At 33.6% G+C, this 18,037-nt stretch overlaps 1 protein-coding gene across 1 annotated transcript in view; it reads left to right on the forward strand.

The window, feature by feature from the left end:
• The window catches only part of LOC110021317 (cyclic nucleotide-gated ion channel 1-like), a 55,439-nt gene extending 44,399 nt beyond the window's left edge, over nt 1-11,040 (forward strand). Inside the window, exons 7-8 of the mRNA XM_020719761.1 lie at nt 4,255-4,491; nt 10,072-11,040. Coding sequence (XP_020575420.1) covers nt 4,255-4,491; nt 10,072-10,770 — 936 coding nt within the window. The 3' untranslated portion in view covers nt 10,771-11,040. The remainder of the gene's footprint in view (nt 1-4,254; nt 4,492-10,071) is intronic.
• Nucleotides 11,041-18,037: the final 6,997 nt, after the last annotated feature.

An 18,037-nucleotide genomic window follows, 5' to 3' on the forward strand; every position in this document is an offset into this window, starting at 1 on the left:
GATTATAAGAAATCTTTGTGATAACCTATGTTCAATTACCCTCTCCCATAACTTTAAAGTATGACACATCAACTTAATTCCTCTATAATTTGCACACTTGTGCATCCCTTTTATTCTTAAAAAGCACACAACAGGATTCTCCATCTATCCATCTATCCAATGGTAAGATTAAGAAAACTGTAAGGCTTTACAAATGATTTGATGTCTCAGATTTTTTCCATGACACTTATGTATAGGTTTTTTTTAAAGGCTAAACACTATAAAAAAAGTTTTCATTTTGGATATCCAAGTAAAACAGCACATAGTAAGGCTTAATAATTACTTGTAATATATGAAAACAATACATATAATTACTATGTATAAGTACCGTATCCTGAAGCGATTTCTTTCTGCTAGGGTTTCGCCATGATGGCGAAACCTGGTCTCCTCGTCGATTGCAGTTTGTTGTATCTCTTCTCCATCGCGCTTCCTCCGAGCGTTTGGCGTTTTCTTCGTCGCACACTGTTACGCGCGTCTGTCAGCCCTGCGGTCGCGCTTCTGCGACTCCTGTCCATCGCGCACTGTCACACTCGAAGTGTCGCACGTCTCGGTTGTGCCTCGCTTCTGCGGCTCCCGACTTCGTTCGACTCTCCCGATTTCTTCGTCGCGAGTTCTCAGCTGCGCTTCTTGTTGCATCTAAAGAAATGACTTCAGGACGTTCCTACGCCGCAACCCTCGCCAGTGATAACCCAGTCTCCGCTCCTCTTTCGAATATGTTTCCGCAATGATATCACGATAATTTTGCTCTTGGGATTGAAACCGGATTTCTCAAAAAAGCTTCCCGTAAAAATGACAAACCTGCAATCTTTCTCACTGAGGCAAAAAAAAATCTCCACCTAGCTGCGCCTTGCCGACTGTTCTTAGTAGGTAAGTTTCTTTATGGAAACCCTAAACCATGAAAACCCTAAAATTGAGCTAATTTGAAAGGATTTTGAGCAAATGAAGCTGAAAGGGGGTTGGAAGATAAATTTAGTCGCTTACACACCTCAATCCAAACATACATACATATTTATGACACTAGAATTTCACTAATTAGAATAGCAAGTAAAAAAATCTAACAACTAAAAAGTGATTTTAGAGTGAGAAGCTCTCAGATTTCATTAGATTGAGAAAAAGTACATAGCTTAGAGTGCAAAAATGATTTTATGCCCCTATACTTTATTTATAAAATTGGTATGTGTGTGAGTGTGTGTGTGTATAAATGCGCTGGGCAGTAAAGAAGAAAAAGATTATAATAACTAAGCTGAGTTTGAAGAAACAATGATCGTAAAACTGGGATGATAAATTTAGAGATGAATATATTAAAGAAACGGTTGGAATGATATCCATTGAAGATGAACTGGTTGAAAATGGACTTTGATGATTTGGTTTTGTAAATTAACTTGAAAATGCACCAATTAGAAAAGTTGATCAATTAGTGTCTAGGATTAGAATGAAAAATGTGTAAACTTATGGTAGCATTGGTGATTTTATTCTTTCCAGGGAAGTATACTATGTAATCCATACATTTATTGAGAGGTTTGATGAAAATGTATAGAGAGAATAAGGAGATTCTACAAATGATTTTTTTTAATTTAGTAAAAGTTTATGATAAAATTTCAAGAAAAGTACTTTGCAGAGTTCCAGAAAAGAAAGGTGTTGGTATTGCCTATATGCGTGTCATCAAAGATATATATACTCGAGCTGTTACTTGTGTTTGAAAATAAGGAGGGTTGACCAAGTATTTTGCTATTTTAGTTTGTTTACAATAGGGATCAATTATCTTTTTTGCTTTTTTTATGGATGCTTTCACTAAACATTTACAGGAGGATGCACTTTGGTTTATCCTTTTTGATAATGATGCCCTTCTTGTGGATAAGACTAGAGAGAAAGAGTTCAAGAAAATTTGAATGATGGAGGTCAACTTTAGCTTCTAGATGCTTCCGTTTGAGTAAATCTAAAATTGAAACATATAATGTGATTCTAGTAATAGTAGATCCAGTGATACTGAAAAAATATTGTTCTAAATAACCTGCTCAATAAGATGTAACTATAGTTTAACATTTAAGAGAATTTTGTCCTAAACATAATGTTGCAAGAATATATTAATGTGAATGCGATAATTGCCAATTATAAGGCTCCTTCAAAATATTGCAAACTTTTTATATTGCTTGCTAAAAGGGAAAGTTGTCTGTAAGCAAAAAATCCTTCTTTTGAAAATAATGAAAATAATTATGTTGATTGATCTCCACAATCATTATATTATTACTAGGACTGTTATAAATGCTATTATCACTCTTTTATATCTACTTGTTATGTCGGTTGTTTTCCTCAATCAAACACGTAATACTCAAGATCGTAATGCATAATTTGATAATGAATCTCCTAGATCTGAGTCCCATGACATTCTGTTTGTGAATTTTCATATTTTACCTCCAATCCTAAAGTTACTATCTCGAGTATGATGACTATCACCTTCTTCACGTACTCTTTTGTATCTTATGTAAATTAGTATTTACATGCATATAAAAGGAAGCCACTGGTGCATATATTAATGTGAATGTGATAATTACAAATTATAAGGTCCCTTCAAACTATTGCAAAGCTTCTTATATTGCTTGATAAAAAGGAAGGTCACCTGTAAGTGAAAATTCTTTATTTTGAGAATCATTAAAATAATTATGTTGATTGATCTCCACAATCATTATATCATTACTAGGACTGATATAAATGCTATTATCACTCTTTTAAATCTACTTATTATGCTGCTGGTCATTTTCCTCAATTAAACATGCAATACTCAAGATCATAATGCATTATTTGATGATGAATCTCTTAGATTTGAGTCCCATGACAATCTATGTGCACTTCTTCATATTTTACCCACATTCTTAAAGTTACAATATTGATTATGATGACTATCACCTTCTTCACCTACTTGCCATTTTGCATCTTATATAAATTAGTATTTACATGCATATAAAAGGAAGCCACTGTTAGTAGTTCAAAGTAATACTATGAGATCGCTATTGATATTTTCCTTTGAAGCCTCTAGATTCTCCACAGGATGATTAATCATTGATGGCTCTGTTGTTCTCTTATAATTGCTATTCATCTCCTCAACCATTATACTACAAAACCTGTCTATTTCGGGGAGACCTATACGACAACGAGTCTGTTCCATTGCTATTTTTTCCATGGCTACCAGTTTTAAACTCTTTCGAAAAGCCTTTTTTTAAGCATCCAAGGCTAGTTGATATAGGATACAATCGTATGACACGTCATCACTTTTATTTTGGATGAACCATATTCGGATAATTCAATAACTTAAATTTTGATAGCATGCATGTTCAAACACTTATGATACTCTGCCATCTTTCATTGACGTTGGAAAGTGTTAATAGGACAACAGTTTTCAAGCTATTTTGAGTTATATTTTTTAACAAATCTATCCATTTGCTTTATAAATTAAGTCAAGTTGGTTTCTTTTTTTGTTGAATTCTTTTTTATAAAGCGTTTAAAGACAATTTTCTTCTATTCCCATTCAAGAAATTTAATGAAACACTTGCGGCTTTTTTCTAGTAACTGTTTTTCTGAACCAACTCTCAGATGTTTTATATATCGCGGTAGTGCAAAGCTACAAATATAGTTGCACCATTTAGGTGATAGATTTGGTTGTGCCAGTTAAATTTAAAACACAGTTTAGAGAATAAAATATATGTTTTTGGTTCTAATTAACATATTAAACTTATTTTGTCTTCCTCTAAAAGAAATTTAATACAAAAGCTATGTGGGTACAAAGCACAACCTGATCACAAACATGGCCTTCACAATAATTTATCCTCTTGCTTATTCTCTGAAAAAATTAGCTAAAGATTTTAAAAGTATTCATTTTATCACGGGATTTCCATTGCTTCTGTTTTTTTGCTGTATTGGTGGTTATTATTTATACAGAGCTGGAGCATGGCCTATATTGGTTTCTGCCCCTGCTGTGGAGGGATTTTGCTTACCATGATACCATCATCTTGTATTAGATAGTTCTTCATTCCTCTTCTGTTTTTTGATGATGAATATATGATATATACTGCAATGGAAATTTTGGTTCATTTTCATCTTCGTATACGTGCTTAGTACACTTTCTTTCCCCTCATTGTAGTTTCCATTTTATAAAAGCTGTGTCTCAGAAACTGCCCTTGCAAACCTAGATGCTACGTAATTTACTTTTCACGTTTACAGACCTACCTTCAGTCCACCACTGTTAGAGTAGAAGAAATGAGGGTAAAAAGGAGAGATTCAGAGCAATGGATGTCCCATCGTTTACTTCCAGAGAGCTTGAGGGATAGAATACGTCGATATGAGCAGTACAAATGGCAAGAGACAAGAGGTGTTGATGAAGAGAGCCTCCTTCAAAACCTTCCTAAGGATCTCAGAAGAGACATCAAGCGACACCTCTGTTGGGCTCTACTCATGAGGGTATCCTATTTTCAATTATGTTCTTTCTATCACGACATATCTTTTCTGCTTTTTGCATATGATATAATTGTAAAGTCCTCAGTCTTCCCCTCTTGAGAATTTTCTAAGTTGGAATGCATGAAAAATGGTCAGGAATAAGGTTTTGTCTGTCTCAAGTAAAAGAGGCTTGTGCTGTTAAACTAACCAATGGCATATAGCGATGAAGTAAAATTTTTTATACTGTTTCATTGGCATATAACTATAATCGGGAATGGGTCATTGCTCAAGGGTTTAAACTTGGCTTCAGTCCCACTACAAAAGTTTAGATTTGATAATTTAGGTGGTTTTGATGGTTTCATTCTTCAATTTTGGTTTTGGTTTTTTGTAAGGTTTTAATAAAAAAATGGTTAAAATAGTGTGGTCAATTACAGTGTTTAATAAAGTGAAAACTAAAATCAATTTTATCATGTCTAACTTATGGACATTTACTATCTTGATCATCAGCCCTAACAATGCTAACATGTGCAGTTCCATCATATGTGCTCACAGATCCCATGCCAACTTGGCAATATGTCTTTTTATATGATTTTTATAATTCCGTATATTTTCATATTTATGTATTTTGATATATTATAAATTATTACAAGTTCAATAGTAAATTATCATTAATTTAGATCTACCATACATTTCGTGATTATATTTTAATTGTTGAAAATAATTTTATATGGAACTAAAAGAATTGAGATTTGAGTACAATCTGTATCATTGATTATGAGACATTGTTGTTATAGGAAAAATAAAAGGAATAAATTCTGCATTTATTATTCATGTGTAAATAGAGCATATTTCATGAATGATTTACATTTTTAGGTCCTCTGGATCAATTAGGGTATTCTTGACTGCTGGATGTCCGATGATTAGTCCTAGGATTTTTTTGAGTCCAATGACAGGTGCTTAAGCATATACTGCTTTATTTTACTTAACTACGGTTGAATATGCACTTAAAAGGAAAAAGGAAAATGTTTTGAAATGAAAGAAGATACGAGTTAATGTTCTATGAGCATATAGCTTGTAAAAAAAATTATTTGTATTGAAAAAAAAATAAATTTTTTTATGTACTTTTTTATATTTTGTTAATGTAAATAATTTTGTAATTCTGATTTTTGCAAGGATTTATTTAATACCTAAAATTTAAGATTTATGTATATAACATTTTAGTGTTATAATCAACACCAAAATATATGCATAAAAGTTGTGTTTACTTAAAAAAATTACTATTTGTGATCTTTTTATGTGATGTTAAAGGCTAGGGTATTATTTTAGTATAACATTTTGGTGTTAGATATATAAATATGTAAGAATTCATGAGTATGCTGTGCTGCCAACTTTGTTTAGTGGTTGGTTGCTTTATGTCCAACCATATCTGTGTGTGTATGTTGTGATCTTAGCACTGAAGGCATCACTAACATTTCTGTTCAAATCCAAGTCACAGGTGACATTTTTCTTTTTCCCTTAGGATGTGGTCTTTTTAACTTATTTTCAAACTCTTTGATTTCTTCATGTAATATCCGAGGCAATTGAAATCAATCTTAAATAGGCCAATGTGGCATTTTTTGTTTAATTTTTTAAACTCCATAAAAAAAATATACCAATATGGTTTTCTTAAGCTTATCTTTCAAATCACTTTTGATTTCTGTGGCACATATTCTATTGCATTTGCTTTCATATGCTATTTAATTGATTGATGAACCGGCAGTAAATTAGATTAATAATAGTGGTGACATGAATTTATTTGTTCACATGAAACTCTAGTCTCATGCTTCACTTGCTTATATTGCACAGAACGGTTAGCCTTAGAGAGCCCTATAGTGAATCCAGGATACACTAATTTTATGAATTGTAATGATTCATCATGAACACCGAGTTATTGCAAATTGTTTCATCACAGAGAGAATGTTCTTGCCGCCACTTATCTAAGTTGTGAAAAATTGTCTTGTCATTCAATTGCAGTGGCCATTGGTTTTGTTTTGTTTTGTTTTTTGTTTTTTTTTTTTGCAAGAACGAGCACATGTGCCATAGAAATTATATGTATTTTGATCAATATTAGGTGCCTGTGCTTGCAGTTTTTAGAGTTAAAATGCGGGTTTTAAAAATTTGCACACCGGCCTCTCTTGAGAGTTTTGTAATTTTTGGGATCAAATTCTTAGAAGTTTCATTAAATTATAGATAGGACACCGTTACAGATTTTGTCATCATTTTATGAAGACTTCAAGCTCCTAAGGTTTTTTTAGGCACACTATAAGAAAAAATTCAATTAAAACTAGTATGCGGGTGATATATGCTTAGCTTATAATAGCAACAATTTATTTTTAGGTAAAGAAATTTACTGTTGTTAATTTAGAGTGGTTGGTAGTGAGAATGATAATAAACCCAATCAAGATCCCATTCTTTTGTTATCCCAAATTATTTTAGACCTTAATCTATTTATTCAAAGGATGTGGCCAATCCAACCTAATTGAATAATCCTTATTAGCAATTATGGTTTGTATTGGCCACGACTGATTTTAGTGATTTTAATATCATATGTAATAATAGTTTTTTATTTTTATTGTCACATTAGTAAAATGGAAATTTGGGGGGGGGGGGGGGGGGGGTAGGGAGTATGTGATAGTATTTTAATAAAAGTTTAAAAATATTTAGGAGATTTGTCAATTTCTTGTCTTAATAAATTTTTTAATATCATTTTAACAACTAAAAAGATATCGAATGAGTGGAGAAACAACATTGGTTCATATTTTTAATAATAAAGGCAATATAGAAGAGTGTGTATATTATATAAGAATTAAGTTAACGTGTAATGCATTAAAATTATAGGAGAGAGTAATTGAACATAGACCACGATGTGATATAAAATTTCTCAAAATCAATTTGGATTTATGTCAGGCAAGTCTATTATGAAACCTATACATTTATTGAGATCTTTGATATAGAAGTACAAAGAGTAAGGATGATCTACATATGATTTTTGTAGATTTTGAAAAAGCTTATGATAAATGATTCCAACATAATTAATTTGGAGACTTCTAGAAAAAGAAATGTGTTGAGTTTGTTTATATTCAAATCATTAAGGATATGTATATGACCTAGAGTTGTTACTTGTGTTCAAACACAAGGAGCATTGACCAAGTATTTTCTTATTTCAGTTTGATTACAACCGAGATCGGCTTTAAGCCCATATGTTTTTGCTTTAGTTATGAATGTTCTTATTAGACTTCTTATTAGACATTTTAGACATTTACATGAGGATGTAACTTGGTGTATGTTTTTTGCTGATATTATTCTTCTTGTGGATAAGAGTAGAGAGAGTTAAAGAAAAACTTAATTTATAAAGGTTAATTTTAGAGTCTAAAGGCTTTTATTTGAGTAGATCTAAAATTGAATATTTGGAATGTCATTTTAGCTGTAGTAGATGTAGTGATGGAGTTATACTAATTTGTGCTCGAGTGATTAAAATGAGTGAACACTTTAGTTATCTTATGTTTATTGTTCAAAGTGATGGTAATATAAATGAGTATGCTATTAGTAGAATTCACATTGGATAATTGAAGTGGAGACATGCATCGTGTCTATCATGTGATAGAAAAGTACCGCATAGGCTTAAAAGAAAATTTTTATAAGATGTTGGTGAGACCTACAATGCTTTATGGCATAGAATGTTGGCCTGTAAAAGAGAAGTATACTATAAAGTTAAGTGTTTCCGAGATGAGAATGTTGAGGTGGATGAGTGGCATTGCACTTAGAGACAAAATGTGAAATGAATATATTCGTGAAAGGGTTGAAGTAACTCCAGTGGCAGACAAGATTAGAGAGAGTTGTCGCAGTTGGTTCGGTCACATTAAATGTGACCCTGCTAGGAGAGTGGATATTTTAGATTTAACGTATATTAAGAATGGTAGTGGTAGACCTAAAAAGACTTGAACACATTGTATAAAAAATGATCCTAATTTATTAGAATTAAATGAAAATATGACACTCAATAGGACACTGTGGAGAAAAAAAGATTAATGTAGCCGATTCGATTTAGTTGGATAAAGACTTCTTGTTGTATGATATAATATGCAATAACATTAGATTGAAGAAGTATCACAATAAGTTGATACATTTGGTCTAGAATATATATATATATATATATATATATATATATATTATAGTAATTCAAAATTACGAGTTTCATCTCAATCTTTAATGATTTGTGTTTTTTTTTAAAGATTTTTGTTCACTCAAGTTGAGAACCTATAACTATTCCTATGATGTACCATATTAATTAATTTTTTTTAAATTACGCCCTTTTGCCTTCTCTCTTGAATTATTAGCTTTTATTTGTTATACCGTATTCAATGTTTAACATAGTATGATATTTAAATCACTAATTTCAATCATCAAATAAATTTTTATATACATTATCTAGATTAAATGTTTTATTTAATTTACATACATTTGTTTATTATTTAATATCTTTTTCTTTTATGCTATGTAAATTGTAAATTTTATTTAATTAATTTCTACTTTTAATATTTGCAAACTGTTAATTTAATATTCTAATTAAGTCCCTAATTTCTTAATTTTATTTATTATGGTTAACATAACATATCCTCATAATTTTGTATGTTGTCTTCTCAACTTCATTCATTAATTATGACAAACCTTCTAATGATAATAATAATAATGGCTTAATTACTAATTTGACATTCCCATCATTTCTCCACATAATCTTTTAAGATTAAAATTTACTAAATATATGTGCTTATCTATCATATTTCATTAAGAAGTCATAGGGTGACCAATTTTTTGTATATTTATTTTATATTCTAATTTTCTTAAATAAGAATTTAGATTGACTTGACTTCAAATTGAACAAAAATTATGAAAATATTTTCTTAAATCATTAGGTCAACATCTTACTTGTAACTCACCTCAAAACTTGTTCGACCCTTATTGCCAATTAGCTTTCTTCTTCCTCCTGAAAATCCTAATAATAATCTGGCTTCAAACATTGTTTATATCTTAAATATTATTTGAATTTGGAATTTATAATTTATTAAATATAAGTAAATACTTACCTACCCTTGTTTCATGCTTTCTCCACATCTAATGAACAGAGCCCAATGTTCAATTATTTGCATTAAATCTACCGCTCCGATCAGCTGCACCCAAGGATCCTCTCCCACGTCTGAGTCGTCTGCTGCCAACAGGTCCCGTCTCATGCTCGATAGTCAGCCACGGAGCGCGCCTGAAAAAATCCTCCATACTCAACATTTGTCATCTTCAAACTAACTGAATCAAAGATTTCTTCATACTCATGATTTATAGATATTTATTTTTAAGGTCTACAATGCTGAGTACCGGCGGCATATGTATGTACCTTCTTGTTGGTGGTTTCCACTCTAATCACATCAGTGACCCTCCATAATTTGATCGGCTTATGAATATTTGAACTTTTTTACTAATTGACTTGTACATCATCACCTTAAATTTGTGCAATATAATTTTGTATGTACATCTTTATTAAAAGCAAAATAAATTTCATTTCATTCCTTATAGGTTCCAATGTTTGAAAAGATGGATTATCAACTAATAGATGCCATGTGTGATTGCTTGAAACCCGCTCTGTTCACTGAAGAAAGCTGCATTGTTCGTGAAGGGGACCCCGTGGATGAAATGCTCTTCATCATGAGAGGAAAGTTGCTGAGTGTGACCACAAATGGCGGAAGGACTGGTTTCTTCAATTCTGATTATCTCAAAGGTGGCGACTTCTGCGGGGAAGAGCTGCTCACCTGGGCTCTCGACCCCCATTCTTCTTCCAGCCTGCCAATATCAACGAGGACAGTGAAGGCCTTATCCGAAGTCGAAGGTTTTGCTCTGTCAGCTGATGATCTTAAATTTGTGGCAACCCAATTCCGAAGACTCCACAGCAAGCAACTTCGCCACACCTTTAGGTTCTATTCACAGCAGTGGCGAACATGGGCGGCTTGTTTTATACAGGCGGCTTGGCGTCGATATTCACGGAAGAAGCTGGAAGAATCCCTTCGGAAAGAAGAGGACAGGTTGCAGGCTGCGCTTGTGAAAGGCAACAGCAATTCACCCAGCCTCGGGGCCACAATATATGCCTCCAAATTTGCAGTTAATGCATTGCGCGTCCTGCGACGGAATGGGACTCGGAAGACGCGGCTGCAGGAAAGACTGCCGGTGATGCTGTTGCAGAAACCCTCGGAGCCTGATTTCACTGCAGAGGAACATTAGCAGAGATTTGCTTCTTGTGTGCTCCCTTGCAGTTGCTTTTTCCTCGGCAAGTCCTCTTGATTTGGATGCCGCAAGGTTTCATTGTTTACGATTTATGGCTATTGTGGCCAGTGTTGTCTTGTTTGGCTGTACTGTTATGCATGCTTGTGATTGCAGAGAACACTCAACAATTTTTATGGCATTACCGTTAGAATTGGAAATGTTGTCCTAGCTGAGGTGATGTTTGTATTGTACATAAATCTAACTAAAGGGACCTTTTTTTTTTTTTTTTTTGAGTGCTACTTTATCGTCCTATTAATTTGGGGAAGTTTTCTTTATAAAATTGTATTGATTGTCACAAGTTGGCCGGGAGTTTGGAATCATCAAGATAAGATGGTGATTTAAAACTTTTACTTGTATTAATATTGAATTTAAGTTTATATATTTCTAAGAGTCTATCTATATCTGAATTTAATGGTAGTAAATACTATAAAATTTAAACCAAAGTTGTAATAAAATTTCCTTATCTGGTGTTGCCTTGTGAAAAATAAACAATGATTCTCAGTTATTTAAATCTGAATTTTTTAAATGAGTAATAATAATGTGTTATTAAAAATAATTTAGCAGGATACTTGAAGCTCCAAATCACAATAATAAAAGAATATATATCGTGAATGCTTGTCAATAATTTGAACTATGAAAGAAAATTGTATCATGCGTTGCATATGAATAATAAAATATGACGAGATTATTTAGTCTTGAAAAATAAACATATCATTGTCTGATTATGAGATTAGCACGCACACTCACACACACACAGACCACAATAGAAGTCAAGAAATCGCGAGGGTATTATAATGTACGTAACTAATATTATAAGGGATAAACTTCTTCTGATAACATCCATATACAAGCATTTCTATTTAATATTTCATTTTCATTCTTCACAATACCCATTATCTTTTTATGGCGATTAATATCTTTTAATGAGTCACTACATATGATTTTATATGAATTTTAATGTCATTTAATGCGAATCAAATTTGAACGTTATTTAACATGAATTACATCCCAACGTAATGCAAAGCTTATACTATACAACCACACCAAGCTTGGGTGCAATGGATTAGTGGCATTTCAATTTGTTTTATTCATAACTTCTATAGCAATACCTACCTCAAAATATATAATTTGCTAGAGAAAAACCGATAATTCCATAAATAGTCGTACTAATATCCTTTGATATAGATTTATAAGAATGGGACCCTGTTTTATAAATTACATATTAGTTCCCTCATTATCGACTTTCCAGAGGAATTTTTTTGGTAATTACAGAGGTATTCAGATATAATAAGACCAGAGGACTGATTCAGCTGATAGGTAGTTCATCGGCCGTCTGCTAAGCTTATACTTCATTCGCCTTTGATTCAGATGGGTTCTTCTTGCCGATCATCCTGAGGGCCGATCGCCGCACTGTAAGAAATCCACTGGCACATTCTTCTGATTGCTCGAACTAGATGCCTTCTTCTCCAATCTCCATCCCAAATGGTCATCAACTGCCACCTTCAATTGGTCATATCTTCCTTCCGAGTCATTCTTCTTTCTTGAGATTTATGCTGATTTATTTTTCATATACATATTTAGTTTCCCGATTGCCTTACTCCTTGGAAGCTGCACATCACATAAGGATAAATGAATCTATTCAATATGCAAGAAATAATTAAATGACATTCTTGTATAAAAATGAACTTTCCTAGATTTTTCTAACTAGATTGTTATAAATAAGCCATGAGATAGAGGAAACTCGTGCCTTCTCCTTTCCTTCCCACTTTTTGAGAGTTTTCATCTTTTCCATTACATGTCTGCTAATATGCCCGGTGGGGGAGTGTCATTTGCTGACAAGGATGCACTTCTTAAGGTGATGAGTGAAATGTGGGCGAAGAATTACAAACCAGATGCAAAATAAAAACCAGCGAGTGAGGTTTTTTATTGGGGAGTTGAGTAAAAAAAGAGTCGTACAGAAGCCACGATCAGAGGAGCACGAGGATCGTATTGTTTCTTCAAGTTTCTTTGTGGGTTCATTTCAGGAGAGGGCATGGAAGAAACTCAGGGGTGTCCTTACGATCATTTCCAGTCGGGCGGGCGGGGGAGGGAAGGGGTTTACTTCCATTCGAGGGGGTTTGCTTCCATTCGCAACGGACATGGGAAAGATTCATAGCCTCTACATTTTTACCCTTCTATTCAACTTCAGCTAGCGGCCAATCATGAGCGAGCGAGAGATATTTTTCTGCCGAGTTGATTTTTTATAAGTATCAATTCAAAATGAGTCTTCAACTACCATTATGTAAGGAATTATAGTTGATTTTCATACGATACGTGGTTATTCCTACTCAAGCTCTTCCCAACTTCATGACTACCATTAGACCTTCGTTATCTTTTTCCAAAGGATGAAAATTCCTTGGTCGATCGAATTGTTAAATCATTTCTTCTCTTTCAGATTTGATCGAAACGATTACATGTAGTTTGCTGCTAGTTCCAAGATCCATTTGGTGGGACTTCAGAACAAGATAATAAATTGGAAAGAAAAGTTTCTTATGGATTTCTATGGAAGCTATTGCAAGGTCGGCACTATCTCGGTGGAATGCGAGGTAAAGAAGGTGAAAAATCTGCCCGAAAGCCTCAGAGATCATAAAGTGCCGATCGAGGGTTAGAGCCAATCATTATTTCAATATCTCAATCTAAGTGTCATAGGACGTATGATTCACTTGACGGTACCGAAGGCATGACTGAAGTGCTTTAGGCATCATCTGATACTCGAGAAGTGTCAAGGGAGAAAGTTGTTGAGGAGAGGGCAGCTTTGAAGAATCGATGAGGGAGAGTTGACCCTCCTTTGTCTAGGAGATGCCAGGATCGGTCCAACCCTTTTAGATTAGTCGAGGAAGGTGTTGAAGGTGAGGTGGTTTCCCTTATTTTGGTTATTTATATGTACGAACACGTAGTTATTTAGTAGTGTTATTTTGAAGGTAGCACTGAGGATGTCTTCGAGATCTCCCATGCACCAGATCAAGGGATCTTATCTGTCTGCCCATCAGTCGATGAGGTTTCTAATGTGTCTCCTAGCAGGACTTCATTCGTGGGTTTGCATGATCAAGCGGAGGCAAGCCACTCCTCCCATGTCATCTTGATAAGGAATGCTTCGAGGGGAGAACTAAGGGTCATGTAGGGAGTGGAGGAAGAAATTCCTGGAAGAAAAGGGAAGTCCCCAGCCTTAGTGACTAAGTTTCCTCCTCCTCGAAGGATAGGGGGGATTCAATTTTGAGGTCTTCATTTTCCTTGCTTTAAATACCCTAGGATCTAGCCTTAGGACTTTTCTATTTTGACCCTCATAGAGGATTAGCTTGGGACTTACACCACTTAAAACTAGAGCCATTTCTTCGCTCTTTGAAGTTTCATATGGAAGATTTCAGATCCTCAAGATTCGATTGAGTCGATTGAAAAGCCGACATATCGAAACTCTAGCTGAGTTCCTATGGTTGAAAGACATAGGTGGACCCCACGACGTGTGTGACGTTTGACTTTCTGCCGTGAGCAGTTTATTTGACTTTGGTTGTCGCTTATGCGAAGACCGATTATCTTTTTTTATATATTTTTTTTACTCATTGAACAACTCCGATCGGATCAAAATAATTTCGTTTGTTGCGCCACACGCAAATAATTTGGCTCGATCGTTGACAAATTTGTCCGGATGACTCCGGATGACAAAACGGATTCCGCCGTATCGTCCGGAACGTCGATTTTAGTTGGGGAGGACACTCGTTTTGTTGGAACGTCGTGCTTGAACAAAATTTGATAGTTTCTAATAAAATATATATAATAATTTTTTTTAAAACGAAGAGAAGGTTTTAAAACCATAAATCAATTTCCGTTACACGCGTTCCTCCCTTCCTCCTCTCAGAACCTTTTTTTTTTGGCCTAATCGAACCTTTTCTTCCTCCTCCCTTCTATTGACCGGATCTCGAAGCTTCTTCCGGTTCTCCGGTCATCTCTTCCCTGCTGGTCTTAACCGACTTACGTCGTCGGTCGCCTCACCGGTAACCTTTTTTTTTTAGCGGATTTTCCTGCCCAAATGCGTAAGCCCCATCGATGGGCATCCCTCTCCCTCAGCTATAAATACCCCCTTGGGGAAGAATTTAAAAAGTTTTTTTTGTTTGAGCGATTTGAGGATTTCTTTTCCTTAAGGCTTGCTTTATACTTTATGGAAGTCATTTGAGGGAAGTTTTTGGGTTCAATTTTTTTGATTCGTATACTGAAGAGGAATTTTGGCTGATTGGCTATTTCTTTTGGATTTGGTTTCTTCCATTCTTGGGATTTGGAGATTATTTTTGCTTACTGCTTCTAAGTTCTTTTAAAAAAAAACTTCTGGAAACATTCAGAAGTAAGTTCTCCTCTGCTTGGACTGTTTCAAGGGATTCTTGACTTTAGAAAGACATTTATATAAGAATTTATATTCATGAGATGGACTTGTGTTACAATATCAGGAAGTAGATAAGATTTTTAATATTTCCCTAGAATTATATTTGGTTGCTTGGAGAGATTACTTGCGGTTTTTCTTGTAGAACATGAAGTCTTCTTTCCTCTCTTACACTCGTTCATAGATCTTAAAAATGTGGTTTTAATTTCAAGAAAGAAAGGCGGATTGAAATATGGTGATCATAATCATTTATTTGAGCTGGCTATGATTTCTGTTCTTCTAAAGATAAAGAGAATTTGTGAGAAAACTTCCCTTGAAGATTTAGAACTTTGTATTCTTACATGAACCTCACATTCTTCCTTTCGATTTTCTTTTATTTCGGCTGCAGTTTGTTTTGTTTTACAGGAAAAGTCTTCTATTCTATACGAGTTCTTGGTTTGATTTATTTTTTTCTGAATTCCTTTCATATTTGGTTTAAATCATCTGTTTGCTCGGCAAGAGGTTCAGCTTTTCTTGTGAGTTTTGATTTCAAACTATTAAGCATTGGAAGTATTATTTTCTCTCTTTCTCCCTTTCTTTTTTTTGCTTTCTGGGTTTATGAAAGAAAATTAAATCAATTCTTGTTATATTCTAAAATCTGAATCAGATTGATTTGATTTTTTTTTCATGGATCATTATTTCCTTAAGTGATTAGAATTCAGATTTAATGCTTTGGATCATTGGATAATCTGTAAAAGGTCTGGATTGTGAGGAAATAAAGATTTGATTTCTCTTGTGAGAAGCTGTTGTTTCCTGTCTTATTTCATTGGTTGCTGTATGGTTCAAATACAAATGGATTTTTATACATTTACATGTATACCATTTAATACTCGTGTATTTACTGTTTAATTTCTAGACTCCAATTCTTTACACACATGCCAACCAATTCTTATCCATTTACATATCTAAAACCTCTCAATTTTTTTTTTTACATTATCAGTATTTCTGATTTGCGATTCAGATTTAGGAAAACTAGTTTTCTTGCATTCTTTTATAATTCTACAACATACTTTTTATTGGGAGATGAACATATTTTTGCTTTGAATATAAATTGAATATAAATGCACTTGGGAAGATTTCTCATATGCACCTCTTGATGACTACATATTCACAAACTCAATATTGAACTATTTCAAATTTATGTCACCTAAAGCTTTCTCACTAAATCAACATATGAGATGTATAGTTTTTGGATACTGAAGATATTTGAATATTGAAATTTTATTTGAACCTTAAAATTGTTATATCGGATTGGGTTATTAAAGCATTCAAAATTTGCTTTGGTGGCTCTGTTTTACTCCTTATGCTATTACTTTTGTACAAATACCTTCTAGAATTCATTTTCTTATGGTTCGAAAATATATATGGGACTCGGTTTTTTACGCTCCTTGCTGCCCCTTGTACAAATACCTGCTAAAATTCATTTTTTTATGGTTCAAAAATATATATGGAGCTCGGTTTTTTATACTTTTTGCTGCCCCTTTTTCAAATACCTGCTGGAAGTCATTCTTTACGGTTTGAAATATATATTTGTGCCTCGGTTTTAGCCTCTTTGTGGTTTGAATTCTGTTTGGTGATATTTCAAGATGTTCCGGCCACCTGTTGGATTCACTTTTATTACCTGACTCTCTTTTATTTGTGAAAGTATATCATATAATGGTTTTGGATCTTAACCTTTGTTGGAAATTGCTTCCTAGTTATATAAGTTTCATGGGTTTGAAATTGGCAACATGAGAATAGAAACATATTTCTCTTTGAAAAATTGATAGAGCATGCAACGATCACATGTACAGGTTTAAAGTTTGATGATTACTTCTCCCATTTCCTTGATATGAAATATATAGAATTTTGTTGGATGAGCATATGAAATATTGAGGTGGCCTATTAGTTCGAGATGAGAAGCAACAGACAATGTTGTAAAGAATCATTGATCAACTTTTCTTATAGCTGAAAATATTAAATCAATATTCAATTAGTGAGATGCCCTTTCACCCCTTAAGTCATCAGCAACTCCAACCCTTTTCAGAAGACTTGAGAATTGGTAGTTAGGAAAGAACATATACTACAGATTTTTGCACTGATACTACATTTGTAAAAGAACAGATACTATAAGTTTCACATAGATACTACACTTGCAAAATGATAGATACCACATCCATAAAATGATAAATACTACACCATAGACACTATACACTAGATTAATATATATACACTTGATAACACTCACATATACACTCCGCATATCATATATTACATTTCATACATTACCCAACAAAACCCACGATACACATCACACCCCACACGACAGATACTATATTTGTAACACATCACATACTACACATCACACCCCATATGATAGATACTATAAGAATAAATATTACACTGCTTTCGAAAGCTCAGATACTACATAAGTAATATCACTTATTCCAACATCACGTATAGGTGCACCACACTTTGATAAGTTTAGATTCTATCTCACATAGGTATATTATACCTTTAATAAGATAGGTTAAAATACTCTTTGGGTTGACCAATCCATTAAATGATAGGGTCTGGGGCTGCTTGATTATAGGGGTGATTCGTTGGTGACCTCTAGTTGATATTGATAGATTGACTTCGATATATATTGACTTCGATATATCGACTTCGATATATCAGTTGCCTGTGGGATCGAGATAAAAGAGAAAAAGAGGTCTAGTCTGAGCCTAACCCTAATTAAAAGCTAATATTCCACTTTAACTTATCACTTAGCCTTTCTTTTATAATCTGCAAATGTTT

Source organism: Phalaenopsis equestris, unplaced genomic scaffold (assembly GCF_001263595.1).
Source record: "Phalaenopsis equestris unplaced genomic scaffold, ASM126359v1 Scaffold000132, whole genome shotgun sequence".
Classification (NCBI taxonomy): Eukaryota; Viridiplantae; Streptophyta; class Magnoliopsida; order Asparagales; family Orchidaceae; genus Phalaenopsis; species Phalaenopsis equestris.